Source organism: Leucoraja erinacea, chromosome 3, assembly GCF_028641065.1.
Source record: "Leucoraja erinacea ecotype New England chromosome 3, Leri_hhj_1, whole genome shotgun sequence".
Taxonomy (NCBI): domain Eukaryota; kingdom Metazoa; phylum Chordata; class Chondrichthyes; order Rajiformes; family Rajidae; genus Leucoraja; species Leucoraja erinaceus.
This window is the reverse complement of record NC_073379.1, coordinates 37,728,137-37,744,689: the sequence shown is the minus strand read 5'-3', so window position 1 is coordinate 37,744,689 and position 16,553 is coordinate 37,728,137. Positions and strand designations below refer to the sequence as shown.

Sequence of the window (16,553 nt, the reverse complement as noted above, 5' to 3'; positions counted from 1 at the left end):
ATGCTTTTACATAGACACATGCTATGATTGGAGGAATATGGATCATGTGTTGGCAGAGGAGGTTAGTTTATCTTGGCATCATGTTTGGCACAGACAATGTGGAACAATGAGCCTGTTCCTGTTCTGTACTATTATGTGTTCTATGTTATTTTTCTTCAGGGCAAAGGAATTTAGAACTAGAGTGCAAAGGTTTAAGGTAAGATAGAAAAAATGTTTTAATGGAGATCTGAGAAGTTTCTCAAACAGGGGACAGTGGTAATTTGCAATGAGCTGCCAGAGGAGGTGGTGGAGGCAGATACAACTACAAAGTTTAAGAACATATTTGGACGTACAGTAGTTAGAAAGAAGGAAATGGGCCTAATGCAGGCAAAAGGGATTAGCATAGATAGGCATCACAGTCAGCATGGAGAGGAGGGATTAAAGGGCTTGTTTTCTGTGTTGTACAATTCTCTGATTCAATGAAACATCTGGTGTTTTTGAATTGTTTCTCTCCTCTGGGGCACTTTTTCACGATAACATCTAATTTCACATTGAATCGACAATGACTAGGTCTGAGCGTTGTAAAGTTTTCATAACACGTTATATGATCAAAAAGTATTGACAAAAGGTTACTTGTATATCTGGAAAATATGATGAGAACTGTGAGAGAACTATTAAAAATATACATTGGTCTCAATTTGGTTGAACTTAAATTTATTGCTACAAAAATATTGCCAGATTCAAACAATTTACAGCATTAGTGTGCAGCTTTATCCATTGTAACATAAGGGGTTGGCCCATTTATTGGCATTCAAAGAGATGTTAAAATCGCAGAAAATCAGTGTTCGTGAGATACACCCATTTATTTAGGTTTCTGTAGATTTTCTGCCAAAATTATGGCAGCTGAACAAGAGAACCATTGTGGGCATTTCTCTTGCATGACTTAAAATATTTCTGACATGTCTGCATAAAGTTTTGATTATATACATTTTTAAACCTCGTCCAAGAAACAAGAGTCACAAGCTTGGGGTATGCTTATCATTTGAACAATTTATCACAATTAAGCAGGATCTCCTTCCATGTGACTTAACAATTTTATCAAAACAATTTTCTTGAGAGAATAGTTAGGTGTGCACTTGGGGTTTCCTTTTTAGACATTGTCTTACTTGATGGACTCTTTCACTTTACATGGAAACATTTTCTGCAATGATTTGGACAGAAAAATAATTTTACTGGCTAATTCATCGTTATCCGGTTGTACCTTCACTTCAGTTTCCTCAGATTTCAGCATGAATAGCACTAATGCTGCATAGATCAAGGTCAGATTGTGAAAAACCTTTGCATTGAAACAGTATCTGAAAAAAAGGAAACAAGGATATATTAAAAATAATTAAAAAAATTAAAAATCAAATAAATAGTTTATCCAGATCATTTCAAAATGCTCTGCTACCAACATCGGATCTCACTCTTGGCTGGGACACTGCATTGTAAATTTATTGCCCAAACCTGATTAAAGATAAAATAAATGTTTTTCCTGTGTACCATGAAAAGAAAATGTAGAAATTGATGTTCAGTGCAATGAGAAAAGAACAGGCAAATGAACTTTTTGATGTGATACAAAATATTGTGATGTAGCAAAAGTATAATACGAGAAAAAGAACCCACGAGAAAAAGAATATAGAATTTTTCGAGGATGTAACTAGTAGAGTGGATAAGGGAGAACCAGTGGATGTGTTATATCTGGACTTCCAGAAGGCTTTCGACAAGGTCCCACCTAAGAGATTAGTATACAAACTTAAAGCACACGGTATTGGGGGTTCAGTATTGATGTGGATAGAGAACTGGTTGGCTGACAGGAAGCAAAGAGTAGGAGTAAACGGGTCCTTTTCACAATGGCAGGCAGTGACTAGTGGGGTACCGCAAGGCTCAGTTCTGGGACCCCAGCTATTTACGATATATATTAATGATTTGGATGAGGGAATTGAATGCAACATCTCCAAGTTTGCGGATGACACGAAGCTGGGGGGCAGTGTTAACTGTGAGGAGGATGCTAGGAGGCTGCAAGATGACTTGGATAGGCTGGGTGAGTGGGCAAATGCATGGCAGATGCAGTATAATGTGGATAAATGTGAGGTTATCCACTTTGGTGGCAAAAACAGGAAAGTAGATTATTATCTGAATGGTGGCCGATTAGGAAAGGGGGAGATGCAACGAGACCTGGGTGTCATGGTACGCCAGTCATTAAAAGTAGGCATGCAGGTGCAGCAGGCAGTGAAGAAGGCGAATGGTATGTTAGCATTCATAGCAAAATGAGTATAGGAGCAGGGAGGTTCTACTGCAGTTGTACAGGGTCTTGGTGAGACCACACCTGGAGTATTGCGTACAGTTTTGGTCTCCTAATCTGAGGAAAGACGTTCTTGCCATAGAGGGAGTACAGAGAAGGTTCACCAGACTGATTCCTGGGATGTCAGTACTTTCATATGAAGAAAGACTGGATAGACTCGGTTTGTACTCGCTAGAATTTAGAAGATTGAGGGGGGATCTTATAGAAACTTACAAAATTCTTAAGCGGTTGGACAGGCTAGATGCAGGAAGATTGTTCCCAAAGTTGGGGAAGTCCAGAACAAGGGGTCACAGTTTAAGGATAAGGGGGAAATCTTTTAGGACCGAGATGAGGAAAACTTTTTTCACACAGAGAGTGGTGAATCTCTGGAATTTTCTGCCGCAGAAGGTAGTTGAGGCCAGTTCATTGGCTATATTTAAGAGGGAGTTAGATGTGGCCCTTGTGGCTAAAGGGATCAGGGGGTATGGAGAGAAGGCGGGTACAGGATACTGAGTTGGATGATCAGCCATGATCATATTGAATGGCGGTGCAGGCTCGAAGGGCCGAATGGCCTACTCCTGCACCTATTTTCTATGTTTCTAAGAATAAAGATGTTTCTGTAATTTACACAAATTTTGACAAATTTAAACTATTTATTGTATTGTTTAACTGCCAGTTTAAGAATGCCAGCACGATTCCTCACCCTAGAGGGAAGACAAAGGATCAAATTATAGGTATCTATTAAGTTTATAAAGAGCATAACAGAATACTACGAGACATACTTATGGAATGAGCAATGGTTGCAAATGTATTTCAATCTGAACAAGTGTGCGGTGTTTGATAAAACTAATAATTACCCACATCCTGTTTGATCAGCAATTGAGGAGCAAAGAGATTTTCACCAATAAAACACAAATCACAAAAAAGTAGTTGCACCTGTGAAGAAGGTGTTATTAAAATTACAAACCATGGATGTCCTCTTTTAGAATGATAGAATTGAAAAGCATGGACATTGTATAAATTTATACAGCGCTCTAGTAAACCACACTTATAATCCATGAAACAATTCTGGTACAGAGGTGCTGGAGAAGATGCAAAATAGATTTATAAGGATATCACACTTGGTTTAGGTTTATTACTGTCATTTGCACCAATGTACAGTGAAAAGCTTTGTTTTTGCATGCTGTCCAATCAGATCAAATAATACTCTACATATATACAATCAAGTCAAACTGAAGTACAATAGACAGAGTAAAAGGGAAGATACAGAGTGCAGAATATAGTTCTCATCACTGTGGCACATCAGTTCCCTAGACAAAGTCCAAGGGGTAGAGGTACCCTAGGTTATGGGAGGACCATGCAAAATCCTCGTAACAGAGGGGATGAAGCTATTCCTGAATCTGGTGACCCATGCTCTCAAGCTTCTGTACCTTGTGCCGGACCAGAGCAGGGAGAAGAAGGAATGATGCCGATGAGACTAGTCTTTGATTATTGGCTGCTTATCCAAGGCACTGTGAAGTATAGATGAAATCAATGGTGGGATGTCTGGTCTACGTGATGGATTGGGTTACATCTACTACTCTCTGCAATTTCTTGTGGTCTTCAGCAGAGCAGCCTGGGCTTGCTTGGATCGGGCACCACTCATAAGAACTAGAGCATGGACTGGACTTTGAAAATTGCTCCAAAACATGGCACCTCTTGCATACAGGCTCAGTAGACTATTTCTGTACATTTTGCTAATCGGGGTTGTGTTTAGGTATGGCAATACTTTACTGGACTGTATGTATAATAATTTCACTGTGCAAGTCGATAACTAGCTCTTTCACTCCCTCTGACATTGAGGGAGAAGTTATTGTCCTGACATCATATTACTAAGTTCTCAACTCCTGCCTGTATTCCACCTCATCATTGTTCGTGATTTGGCCCACCACACTGGCATCATCTGCAAACTTGTAGATGGAGTTAGAGCACTCATGAGTGTATAGCAAGTATAGTAAAGGGCCTGTCCCACTTTCACAACCTAATTCACAACCTTTTTTACTCGTAGACATTTTTCATCAGGCTAGAAAAACGCCTCGACCTACTTGATGCCACGAGTACCTACGACTAGCATCACGGCCTACCTATGACCTACCTCCGACCTCCTACGACCTCGTGACGACCATACTGCGAGTATGAGTCAAGGGCAAACTCGGCAGAGATCGTGAATTAGGTCGTGAAAGTGGGACAGGCTCTTAAGGGAATGAGAACACATCCTCGCGGGGCACCGGTGTCGAGATTTATTGTGGAGGGAGTGTTGTCATCTATCCTCACTAATTGTCTGTGGGTGAGAAAGTTGAGGATCCATTGGCAAAGGGTGGTGTTGATTCCAAGGTCCAGGAGTTTGGAGATAAGCTTCAATGGAATTATGGTGTTGAAGGCAGAGCTATAGTGAATAAATAGATGTCTAACGTAGGAATCCTTATTGTCTAGGTGTCCCAGAAATGAGTTTAAGACCAGGGAGAAGGCATCTACTGTGGACCTGGTGGAATGGCAAGCAAACTCCAATGGATCATGGCTGGCTGGGAGGCTGTAGTTAATGTGCGTAATCACCAGTCTCTAGAAGCACTTCAAGAAGTGGATGTCAGAGCCACTGGGCATTAGTCGGTAAAGCATGCTTCTTTATGTTTCTATGGCACTCAGTGCTAAAACTAAGAGATTAAATCAACAGCAATAACTGTACATGCCAGTGTTTTTTTTACTCTTCAAAAGAGAAGTGTGGGTGATGACGTGATAGAACTTCTAAGACAAGTATTTGAATCAATAGACTTAGAGGAAATATTGCCAATTTCAAGTCAAGAGAGTTTATTGTCATGTGTCCCAGATAGGACAATGAAATTCTTGCTTGTTGCAGCACAACAGAATATTTTAGGCATAAATACAGATCAGATCAGTGTGACCATATACCATAGAATATATATATATATACACATCCATAAATTCTATGGTATATGGTACAATTTGGTGGGAAATGAAAAATAGATACCTTAAGTACCACATTGTCTTTATTAAAATTATTAGCTAATTTAGCACTGGTCATAACGTAGAGTCAATCATTATAAGGTTTTACAGAGAAAAATATCATCAATATATTTATAGGAAAATGGGATAAATAATGTGGGAGAATTGGATAGAAAGGTATGCTGATACAATTGGACAAAGAGAAGAGTGGAAGCTCACATGTAGTCGTTCGGCAAATGGTTTATTCTACGCTGTGAGTTGAGCAGTGCTAAAATGGATAATATGCAAAATGAATCCAGTTAAATCCTCTTCTTTATACAACCTTCTTCTGAGGATGTCCCTCGGAATGGACAAGGCCTTGTTTCCACTCTTGTTTTGTAGGTTCTTTAATGGCTAATGAGAGTGATGTGGGAATTGCAGACTTTTCCACAAATGGTTCAGAAGGTCATATTCAGTAAAATATTAACTTGCCAAGTTGATATTTTCTGATATGAGAAGATCCGATACTGAACTATGACATTTTTTTGGTTATGATAAAATGCAATCATGTTGCACAAATACACAAACCCTTTATTTTTAGAAATAATTGGAAATAATCGCGAAATTTGAAATGAGCTATATCAATGATTTTGAAAATATCGACATTGCTTGTAGTAAACAAGTGATTACTATGTATTTGTAATAATAGTGTTCTACTTACTGTGAGTTTAGATTTTTTTTGGGGTAGAAAACGAGCCAGCAACAGCTGTACTGCAGTGTCAGTGTTGTCAGTCTTTGAATAATAAAATCTGATGCTTTTTCAGTTGTCAACTCTTCAATATCCTAATAAATATAATACATTAATATACTTGAACTATTATTATTTGAAAGCTAATTGTCCAAAATATGTTATGACAAGGAACTACTGATGCTGGTTTATACCAAAGAAAGACACAAAATGCTGGGGTAAGTCAGTGGGTCAGGCATCATCTCTGGAGAACGTGGAAAGGTGATGTTTTCAGGTCAGGACCCTTCTTCAGACTGGAAAAGAGACCCATAATAGGTGAATACAGGCGAGGGGCAGTTTGATAAACAGACTATTGGACAAAGGCCAGAGATGAAAAGACAGATGTAAGCCCAAAAAGCATAAAGAGTTGCAAATTGTGAAACGCAAGTGTAGAAAAGTTGCAAATTGTGTAGCCGTTGGAAGGAATGCAGCTGGACGCGGAGGGGAGAAACTGGTGCAAGGTCAGCCAGGGTTTAGGGGAATGGAGTGGGGGATGGGGAGGAAGAAATGAGGAGGGGGGGGGGGGTGGGTTTTGGGAAAAAGAGCAGGGGTAGGGAGCTGTTTGTCAGTTAGTTACCCAAAGGTGGAGGTGAATATTGTTCAATACATTTGGTATATTTTTGTCTGTACACTGACCTTCAGTGATTTGTATACCATTATTCCCAAAACCATTTGTTGTGCTACAACTCTCATCCTTTCATCATTAGCAAAACATCTCTATTTTTCTTGGATTTAATCCTGGACCTCCCCCGTTCAATTTGTTAGTTAATTTACCCATCTGTTTAATATTATTGTGTTCCACCTTCATAACGTATTGCTTTCCAACTTGCATATCATTTTTCCACTTTGGTACATGACTCTTCTATTGGTTAAAGATCTGAATTCTGCTGTTGTTGAAAATCCTTTTCATTTTCAATTCTGTGAACTTTTACACATATCCCTTGCATGGGACATAATCTGATATTTTCTGCTATAGATATTCATGACGTTAGGCAAATTTTTCATTTTTAATGTGCACTTATTTGCATGTTTAGTTACCAGGCCACTGTGATAGATGCATGTAGTTGCCTTCTAATAACAATCACCAAGTCTGCAGTTATCTAACTTCTTCTCTCAGTTCTTAAGTAATGGAGCCAGATTTATCACAATTTCAGAATATAGTGGGTTTTGAAAAAATACAACAAGGCATCTTTGATTTCCTTGCCAGCTTATTTGAAACCCCTGTGTGGAAATTGTAAAGTCCTTGAGATTTGTCCATCTTAAGTATTGTTATTTTTCCATTACCATCTTTTAAATCTCCTACTGGAAAACTCTTTCATTTGAGTTATTTTTGCATTCTCTTGCACTTTGGTATTATGGTCTGTTTCCTTACTGCGAAAGTAATGCTAAATAAATATTAACAGATCTACCATATCCTTTGACCATAATGCCAAAGTGCAAGAGAATGCAAAAAGAATTACCATATCCTTTGTATATCCTTTAAATAAAGTAATATCTTCATGTTCTTCAATTCACTTACTTACACCCAAACTATTCTCTTTTAAAATTCACACACTTTACCTTTAACCCTTGTATCCTTTGTAAAGATAGGCTACAGGAAATAAAGTAGGGAAATGAGATTGCTCTGAAAGCTGGTACAGACTTAATAGGTTAACTGGACTCCTGGTGTATGAAAATCATATTGGCACATACTGTATAGTCTTATATATTTTGAGAGACACAGTGGCACTTATTATCTCAGAGCCCCAGTGATAGAAACATAGAAAATAGGTGCAGGAGTAGGTCATTCGGCCCTTCGAGCCAGCACCGCCATTCAATATAATCAAGGCTGATCATCCAAAATCAGTACCCTTTTCCTGATTTTTCTCCATATCCCTTGATTCCTTTAGCCTTGAGAGCTAAATCTAACTTTCACTTGGAAACATCCAGCGAATTGGCCTCCACTGCCTTCTGTGGCAGAGAATTCCACAGATTCACAACTTTCTGGGTGCAAAAAGTTTTTCCACATCTCAGTCCTAAATGGCCTACCTCTCAGTCTTAAACTGTGACCTCTGGTTCTGGACTCCCCCAACAGAGGTGAGAAAAAACTTTTTCACCCAGAGAGTTGTGAGTTTGTGGAATCGCTGGATGAATCGCTGGATGGATTTAAGAGAGAGTTAGATAGAGCTCTAGGGGCTAGTGTAATCAAGGGATATGGGGAGAAGGCAGGCACGTTGTTATTGATTGGGGACGATCAGCCATGATCACAATGAACGGCGGTGCTGGCTCGAAGGGCCGAATGGCCTCTTCCTGTACCTTTTTTCTATGTTTCTATCGGGAACATTTTTCCTGTATCTAGCCTGTCCAATCCTATAAGATTTTTATATGTTTCTATAATATCCCCTCTCATCCTTCTGAATGCCAGTGAATACAAGCCCAGTCGACCCAATATTTCATCATATGTCAGTCCTGCCATCCCGGGAATTAACCTGGTGAACCTACGCTACACTCCCTCAATTGCAATAATGTCCTTCCTCCAATTAGGAGACCGAAACGGCACACATTACTCCAGGTGCGGTCTCACCAGAGCCCTGTACAACTGCAGTAGGACCTCCTTGCTCCTAAATTCAAATCCTCGTGCAATGAAGGCCAACATGCCATTAGCTTTCTTCACTGCCTACTGTACCTGCATGCTTACTTTCAGTGACTGATGCTGCTCCAGGTTCAATCCTGATCTCTGGTGCTGCATATGGAGTTGTGGAGTTTTCACATTCTTCCTGTGACCACATAGGTTTCCCCCCAGGTTTCCTCCCAGATCCCAAGACACCTGGATTTACAGGTTAATTAGCCACCGTAAAGTAGTTCTCAATGTATGAATTCTATAATCATTTGCAGTTGAGTGGAATTGTTGGATGAACATACCTAATTTTGGGGGGGTTTTGTGCTCTTCTGGATTTTTGCCTTTCTTGGACTTCCCACTGACTGCTATCTAGTTTATAGCTGCTGGACTACAAAAGTCAACACCTCATGTGATCAAGCCAAAGAGGAAATTTTCTTCTAAAATTCTACAGTTCCTATTTACTAATAGTATTATTTTTCTTCTTACTTGCAATATTATAGCTGTGCATTCATCCACTGTTATAACAGCATAGTGATCTGTTCCTCCAAGTAAGCGTAATGCGTCATTACTGGTTCTCTCCAAAAGAGTTATACTGTATCTGCCAAGTGAAGTAATATCAAGAATAAGTTTGTACATACCTACATAAATATTTCACGTAACTTTAATAAGTATTAACCGCTGGACGAGACATAATACATTTCAATTAAAAAAAATCCAAACTGGATGCCACTGCCTACCCCTTTATTGCCTCTTGCCATAGATTAAAGATAAAATACTTGTTAACTGTGTTTCATTAATATATTAAAAATAAGACTAACCAGACAATATTCCCATATACATTTCAAATGTATATTATGATAGAAAATAATTGTGAAGTTATTGAGTAATTGAAAACATGTTAGCACAAAACTGGCAACTGGCACAGTAACACAGCTGGTGGAGCTGCAGCTCACAGCACCAGAGACCCAGGTTCAATCCTAACTTCAGGTGCTGTCAGTGTGGAGTTTGCACGTTGCACCTGCAGGTGATCCAGTTTCTGGATCACCTGCAGGAAAATGCAAAAATATAAGATCATGAACTTCATGCAGTGAAGAGGTCAAACATCAAAGACATATGTAGGTTTGATGCTGATGCTAGTTTATACCGAAGATAGTCAAAATGCTGGACTAACTCAGCGGATCAAGCAGCATCTCAGGAGAAAAAGGAATAGGTGATGTTTCAGGCCGAGACTATTCTTCAGACACATTAATTATTTAGACTCATTCTTCCTGGAAGTTCTAGATATATGTGTCTTTTAAATATATTATTAAGAATAAGAGTTTTTTAATCTCCATATTTTAAGTCATAAAGTACTTTATTTGTTCTCCTGATGCCAGGTTTTGAGTATTAATGGTTCTGCAAATTGCTTTCCTGAGGGCAGCAGCATGCACAAATGTTTTATTGAGAACAATTGTATCAATCCTGACTACATGTTAAAAGTGGTTGCAAAGTTTTGAAAATGTTTTACAAATAAAATGCAATGTAAGAAAAATTATGGTTATCATTAATTGCTAGAAAACACCTCAAGTCAAATGTTACTCAACAGTCTTTCTGATATCCATCACACAGGAGCTACGTACACACAGTAAAGACACTGACCCACACTTGAAAAATATGTTACCTACATTTACATTGGGATAGCTTTGTTTTATTAAATGTTCTAATTGCAAGCCATACAGTATGTGCCTTCAAATGTATAATGTACTTCACTACCGTCAAATAAGATCAGACAAATTTTGTCCGAATCCGAGGTCGCACGTGTCGTGCAGAAGCTCACCATCTCAGGTTTGAAACTGCACAATCACTGAGCACCAACAGTTCACTGAGGAGCCAGTTCTAAAACATCAAAACCTGTCAAGTGAAGAAATTTCTCTTCAACTAAGTTTAGTTTAATTTAGAGATACAGCGTTAGAGATACAGCTTCGGCCCACTGATACCACAGCAACCAATGATCACCCATTCAGTAGTTCTATCCTACTCACTATAACCATATAACCATATAACAATTACAGCACGGAAACAGGCCATCTCGGCCCTACAAGTCTGTGCCGAACAACTTTTTTCCCTTAGTCCCACCTGCCTGCACTCATACCATAACCCTCCATTCCCTTCTCATCCATATGCCTATCCAATTTATTTTTAAATGATACCAACGAACCTGCCGACACCACTTCCACTGGAAGCTCATTCCACACCGCTACTGAGGGTAATTTACAGAGCCAATTAACCTACAAGCCTGCACGTCTTTGGCATGTGGGAGGAAACCAGAAAACCCGGAGAAACCCACGCATTACAGGGAAGTTTACGAGAATGATCCTGGGGATGATTGGTTCAACGTAAGATGTGTGTCTGTCAGTTCTGGGCCTGTACTCGCTGGAGTTTAGAAGGATGAAGGGGATCTCAGTGAAAATTACCAAATAGTGAAAGGCCTGGATAGAGTGGATGTGGAAAGGATGTTTCCACTAGTGGGAGAGAGTAGAACCAGAGGGCACAGCTTCAGAATAAAAGGACATACCTTTAGAAAGGAGTTGAACAGGAATTTCTTTAGTCAGCGGGTGGTGAATATCTGGAATTCATAGCCACAGAATGCTGTGGAGTCCAAGTCTGGGTAATTTCAAAGCAGAGATTGACAGGTTCTTGATTAGTAAGGGTGTCAAAGGTTATGGGGAAAAGGCAGGAGAATGGGTTTGATTGAAAGGTGGAGTAGACTTGATGTGTCGACTGGCCTCATTCTGCTCCTATGATATATGAAATGAAGAAAGTGAGCTTTGATCAAAAAGAATGTGACTCTGGGAATCAATGAAGTCAAATAAGGAAATCACAAATTGTAGATGAATTAAACAAATATTTTGCATTGGAGTTTAACAGGAAGTATACAAGTAACATCCCAGAAATAGCTGTAAATCGGGAACTGTGAGAAAGAGAACAAGCTCTAGAAAATTACATCAGTGGGGAAATGGTATTGAGCAAATTGTTGGACTTGTTGGCTGATAAAGTCTCCAGGTTAACACATTTGCAGGTCCTCATGGACCTTATCCCAGGGTCTTATGAATGAGATAGTTGATACATTGGTTTTAGCTTTACAAAACTCCCTAGATTCAGAGAAGATCCTCTTCGATTGGAAGATTCAATACAATACAATACAAATTTATTATCATTTGAGCCCCAGTGAGACTCAAACGAAATGTTGTTTCCACAGCCATACAAACAAAGACACTGTCTTACAGACATACACATAATTAAATTCACACAAACATCCATCACAGTGAAGCCACTGTGATGGAAGGCAAGTCTTTTCTCTCCCCTGTTCTCCGTGTCTCTCCCGATGTCCAAGCCCCAGGCGGGCGATGATGAGTCCCACGGCCATTTTAGGCCGCGCGGGGCGATTTACGGCCCCGCTCCCGGTCTGAAGTCCAAGGTTGGAACCCCCACGGGCGATGGTGAGTCCCACGGCCATGAAGCCGTGCCGGGTGATGTACTGTCCCGGTCCGGGTTGTTCCAACCCCGTGACACCGGCTGGAGAAGTCGCGTTGCGGGAGCTCCGGGAAGCGGTCTCTCTCTCTCCTCCCAGACCCGCGAGCTCCCGATGTCACAGTTCACCGGACCTGCGGCTGCTGGACCCACAAGATCCTTTTACAAAGAGAATAGGAATCCTGAAGACCAGCTGCCCCACCCCTACACCTTCCACCCCACTCGGATTCAACAATCTCTCTCATCATCTCTTATTGGATGTCATGGGAGCTGTGATCTCTCCCTCTCCAAGCCTTTCCCTAGATACAGCCTTCTCTATTATAGCAAGCTTTATGACCAGTGATCAAAATTATCAGAGCAAGTAGAGGTGAAAGCTTACTGTGGCTTGACTGCAATGTACAGCTGGGGGTTGCAATCAGATTAATTGTGATGTTATTAAACGGCAAAACAGGTTCAAGAGACCAGGCAGCCTATTCTTGCTTCTATTTCGTAAGTTTGTATGTAAAAGGATCTTGTGGGTCCAAAAGCCCAAGAAGGGAAAAATAACCAAATCTATTAGAATTCTTCCAAAATTAAGATTTAGCCCTGAGGGCTAAAGGAATCAAGGGATATGAGGAAAAAAGCAGGAACGGGGTACTGATTTTTGATGATCAGCCATGACCATATTGAATGGCGGTACTGGCTCAAAGGGCCGAATGGCCTACTCCTGCACCTATTTTTATATGTTTCTTAATTCCCATCCAAGTATTTCACAAGTCAACAGTTGGCGAAGAGAACTGTAAAAACTACCTTGATTCTAGAATTTGGAGCATGGATGGAAAGTTCAACAAGCCATCAGACATCAGGAACGTATATGGAATCTGAAGTTCCATCAATGGGAACTTAGAATGAATGGCAAATATATTTCCTAGAGAATATAAAATGAAATGTTATTCATTGTAATATTTTAATTTTAGGCAAACACTGTACAAATGTATTTTTTTATACAGAATTAGGCAAAAAGTGGAACCAAGTGATCGTCATAAGTTGTGAATGAGTTAAAAACATGGTTTGAAGTGATAGGACTGTTGGGATAGTTCTTTGTTTCTCATTGTTGTAAGAGTGCAGAAGCTGTGTTTAAAGTATCAATGTACCTATCAAAACTTTGATCCACTTTTTCTGCTTGATAGATGGAGAGACAGCAAATTTTGTACCATAAATTCCTGAGATTCTAAGATAGTCATTCTGCAGACTGCACCTGTACTGGTCAAAGAGCAGGATGTCAGCCACATCCCGTTATCCAATTCCTGTTTAGCTTGCACGTTAGGTTAGTCATGCACATCCAAGTGCTTTCAAAATGTGATGAAGGATTCAGCCTCTGTTTAAAGTCAGTGAATTTCAGATACCCATTGCTCTCTAGCTGAAAAGAATTCTTTAAATGGATATTTCTCCATGTATTGATGCCTCTACCATGGGAATGAAGTCTTTCTATTCCTTTCATGATTTTGTGCACTTAGCAGCATCCACTGTTTAGGTTACTTGATGACATTAAGTCGCCAGGGAAACAGTAGACTATACGTTTTCAATGGTAACCATATAATAACCATATAACAATTACAGCACGGAAACAGGCCATCTCGACCCTTCTAGTCCGTGCCGAACACATAATCTCCCATAGTCCCATATACCTGCGCTCAGACCATAACCCTCCATTCCCTTCCCATCCATATAACTATCCAATTTATTTTTAAATGATAAAAACAAACCTGCCTCCACCACCTTCACTGGAAGCTCATTCCACACAGCTACCACTCTCTGAGTGAAGAAGTTCCCCCTCATGTTACCCCTAAACTTCAGTCCCTTAATTCTCAAGTCATGTCCCCTTGTTTGAATCTTCCCTACTCTCAGTGGGAAAAGCTTTTCCACGTCAACTCTGTCTATCCCTCTCATCATTTTAAAAACCTCTATCAAGTCCCCCCTTAACCTTCTGCGCTCCAAAGAATAAAGCCCTAACTTGTTCAACCTTTCTCTGTAACTTAGTTGCTGAAACCCAGGCAACATTCTAGTAAATCGCCTCTGTACTCTCTCTATTTTGTTGACATCCTTCCTATAATTAGGCGACCAAAATTGTACACCGTACTCCAGAATTGGCCTCACCAATGCCTTGTACAATTTTAACATTACATCCCAACTTTTATACTCAATGCTCTGATTTATAAAGGCCAGCACACCAAAAGCTTTCTTTACCACCCTATCTACATGAGATTCCACTTTCAGGGAACTGTGCACAGTTATTCCCAGATCCCTCTGTTCACCTACAGTAGGTAACTCCTATTATTTACACATAATAGGTAACTCCTATTATTTACACATACAAGTGAAAAATCTGTGGACGAAATAAGGCAAGGTTGACTTGAAGAAGTGCTCTGTAAGTGCATAAATTGATTCACGGAGTTGTATAGACATTCCTTACAGATATTGTTACCTGCTTCTGGATCTTTAGATACTAGGGTTTGAAAGATGATATGATTTACATTCTGTTGCTTGCAGAGTTCACCCCAACTCGAGTTCTCCAAGTAATCATACTCTACCACTAAAGAGAACTGAACCCAAGGAAAATCTGTTCCAACGTGATGGCTGTAGACTACCAAACAGGAGTATTTTTCCAGACTGAAAAAGAACAAGACATGGCAAAACAAGAATACACATACAAACATAAACATTAGGAGCCCACTACTCCATATAATAAGATCATGGCTGACCTGATTGTTTCATAAACCCACATTCCTACCTGCCTGTGTTAACCTTTCACTCAAGTATCTACTCTGCTTTAAAAATATTCAGAGATTCTGCCTCTATTACCTTTGAGGAGGAGAGGTGTAATCTGAACAGCATTTAACTGTATAATTTCATTTCTTCTCTATCTTAAATGTGCGGTCCTTCATCAATCTGTACGTAACTAAAGCTCTGATCTTGTTATCTTCTGGTTGCGCGGTCATTCTATTTGCGCAAAAATGTTACGTGATTACGCTACGAATTTTCGCCAGCTTACTCATCGATCTTCTGCGCTGCGATTGCACCAAGTTTCGCTCCAATCGGTGGTCTAATGTAAACGTTAGCGAAGTTTAAAAATCTTAAAAGCCGCTCGTGCGCAGATGGATCTCCTCTGATGGCGTTCAGCGCAGTCTTTCAGCGGAGTCGTTTCTCATGTCAATCCGCGGGACGGTCCGCCCCTTCTTGCGCCATCACGTCTTTACTGGAGCGGTGGATGGCCAGCGGGACACAATTTTCGGAGGGACTGGAAATGGCCCAGCCCAGCACGGGAAATGTCGCCAATCGGAAAGCGGAGAATCTGATCTCGGCGGAGAACGAACAGCGACCAGTGGTCCAGCGACCGCTGTGAGTCTGCTCCAGCCCCTTCCCCTCTGTTCCCCCTCGCTGGCTACCGCCCCCTCCCCGTGATACCCCTCACAACCCCCGTATTTTCCCCCGCACCCACAACACCCTCCCCTCCGCCCAGACACCACCCTCCCGCTGCCCACACAACCCCCCATCCACACACCCATCCCCACACCCCCCTCCCCCCACACACCCCCCCCCCCCCCCACAACCCCCCCCACCCCCCCCCACCCACACCCCCCACATCCCACCCCCCTCCCCCACAACCTCCCTCCCCACCCCCCCCCCCCCACCCACACACCCCCCCCCCCCCCTACCACACACACCCCATACCCCTCCCCCCCACACACCCCCCACCCCACAAACCCCCACACAGACACCCTCCCCCCCCAAACACCCTCCCCCTACACATTTCCTGCCCACACCCACCTCCTCCCCCACACCCCCCTCCCCCACACACCCCCCCCCCCCCCTGCCCCACACCCGTCAGCTGCGCCTGCGCAGTAATACCTGCGTGTTCTACGTCACAATGGGAGCTCAATGGGCGGGAATGGCAGCGCTGCCAGAGAGCTGCTAAGAGTGAATGGGGGGGGGGGGGGGGGGAGGGGGGGGAGAGGGCAAGAGGCGGAGTGGGGGGGTTGATGGGATCAGGGGGGATCAGGGGGGAACCCGTCAGTCACGCCTGTGCAGTTAGGGGCTATGGGTGAATGGTGGAATAATACATTGGGGGAACGGTTGAGTGGTGAAATATTGCGTTGGGGAGTGGTGGAATATTGTGTTGGGGGACCAGGCCTCCCGTGTGTCCTACTTAGTCCAGTTTTTAAATAATGACCTCTGGTGGTAGATTGTCCCACACGAAGAAGAATCACCTATTCGCATTATCCATTAAAATCTCTCAAGATTTTATCTGTTTCATTCATGTCTCCTCTCACTCTTCTAAACTCCAGTGGATACAAGCTTATCCTGTCTAACCTTCCCACATATGTGCACCTGCCCAC

At 41.5% G+C, this 16,553-nt stretch overlaps 1 protein-coding gene across 1 annotated transcript in view; it reads right to left on the bottom strand.

The window, feature by feature from the left end:
- The window catches only part of LOC129695470 (protein shortage in chiasmata 1 ortholog), a 47,628-nt gene that overhangs the window by 16,445 nt on the left and 14,630 nt on the right, over positions 1–16,553 (bottom strand). The window contains exons 3-7 of the mRNA XM_055632445.1: positions 14,642–14,826; positions 12,967–13,084; positions 9,154–9,265; positions 6,003–6,124; positions 1,241–1,334 (exon numbers count right to left, since the gene is read on the bottom strand). Coding sequence (XP_055488420.1) covers positions 1,241–1,334; positions 6,003–6,124; positions 9,154–9,265; positions 12,967–13,084; positions 14,642–14,826 — 631 coding nt within the window. The remainder of the gene's footprint in view (positions 1–1,240; positions 1,335–6,002; positions 6,125–9,153; positions 9,266–12,966; positions 13,085–14,641; positions 14,827–16,553) is intronic.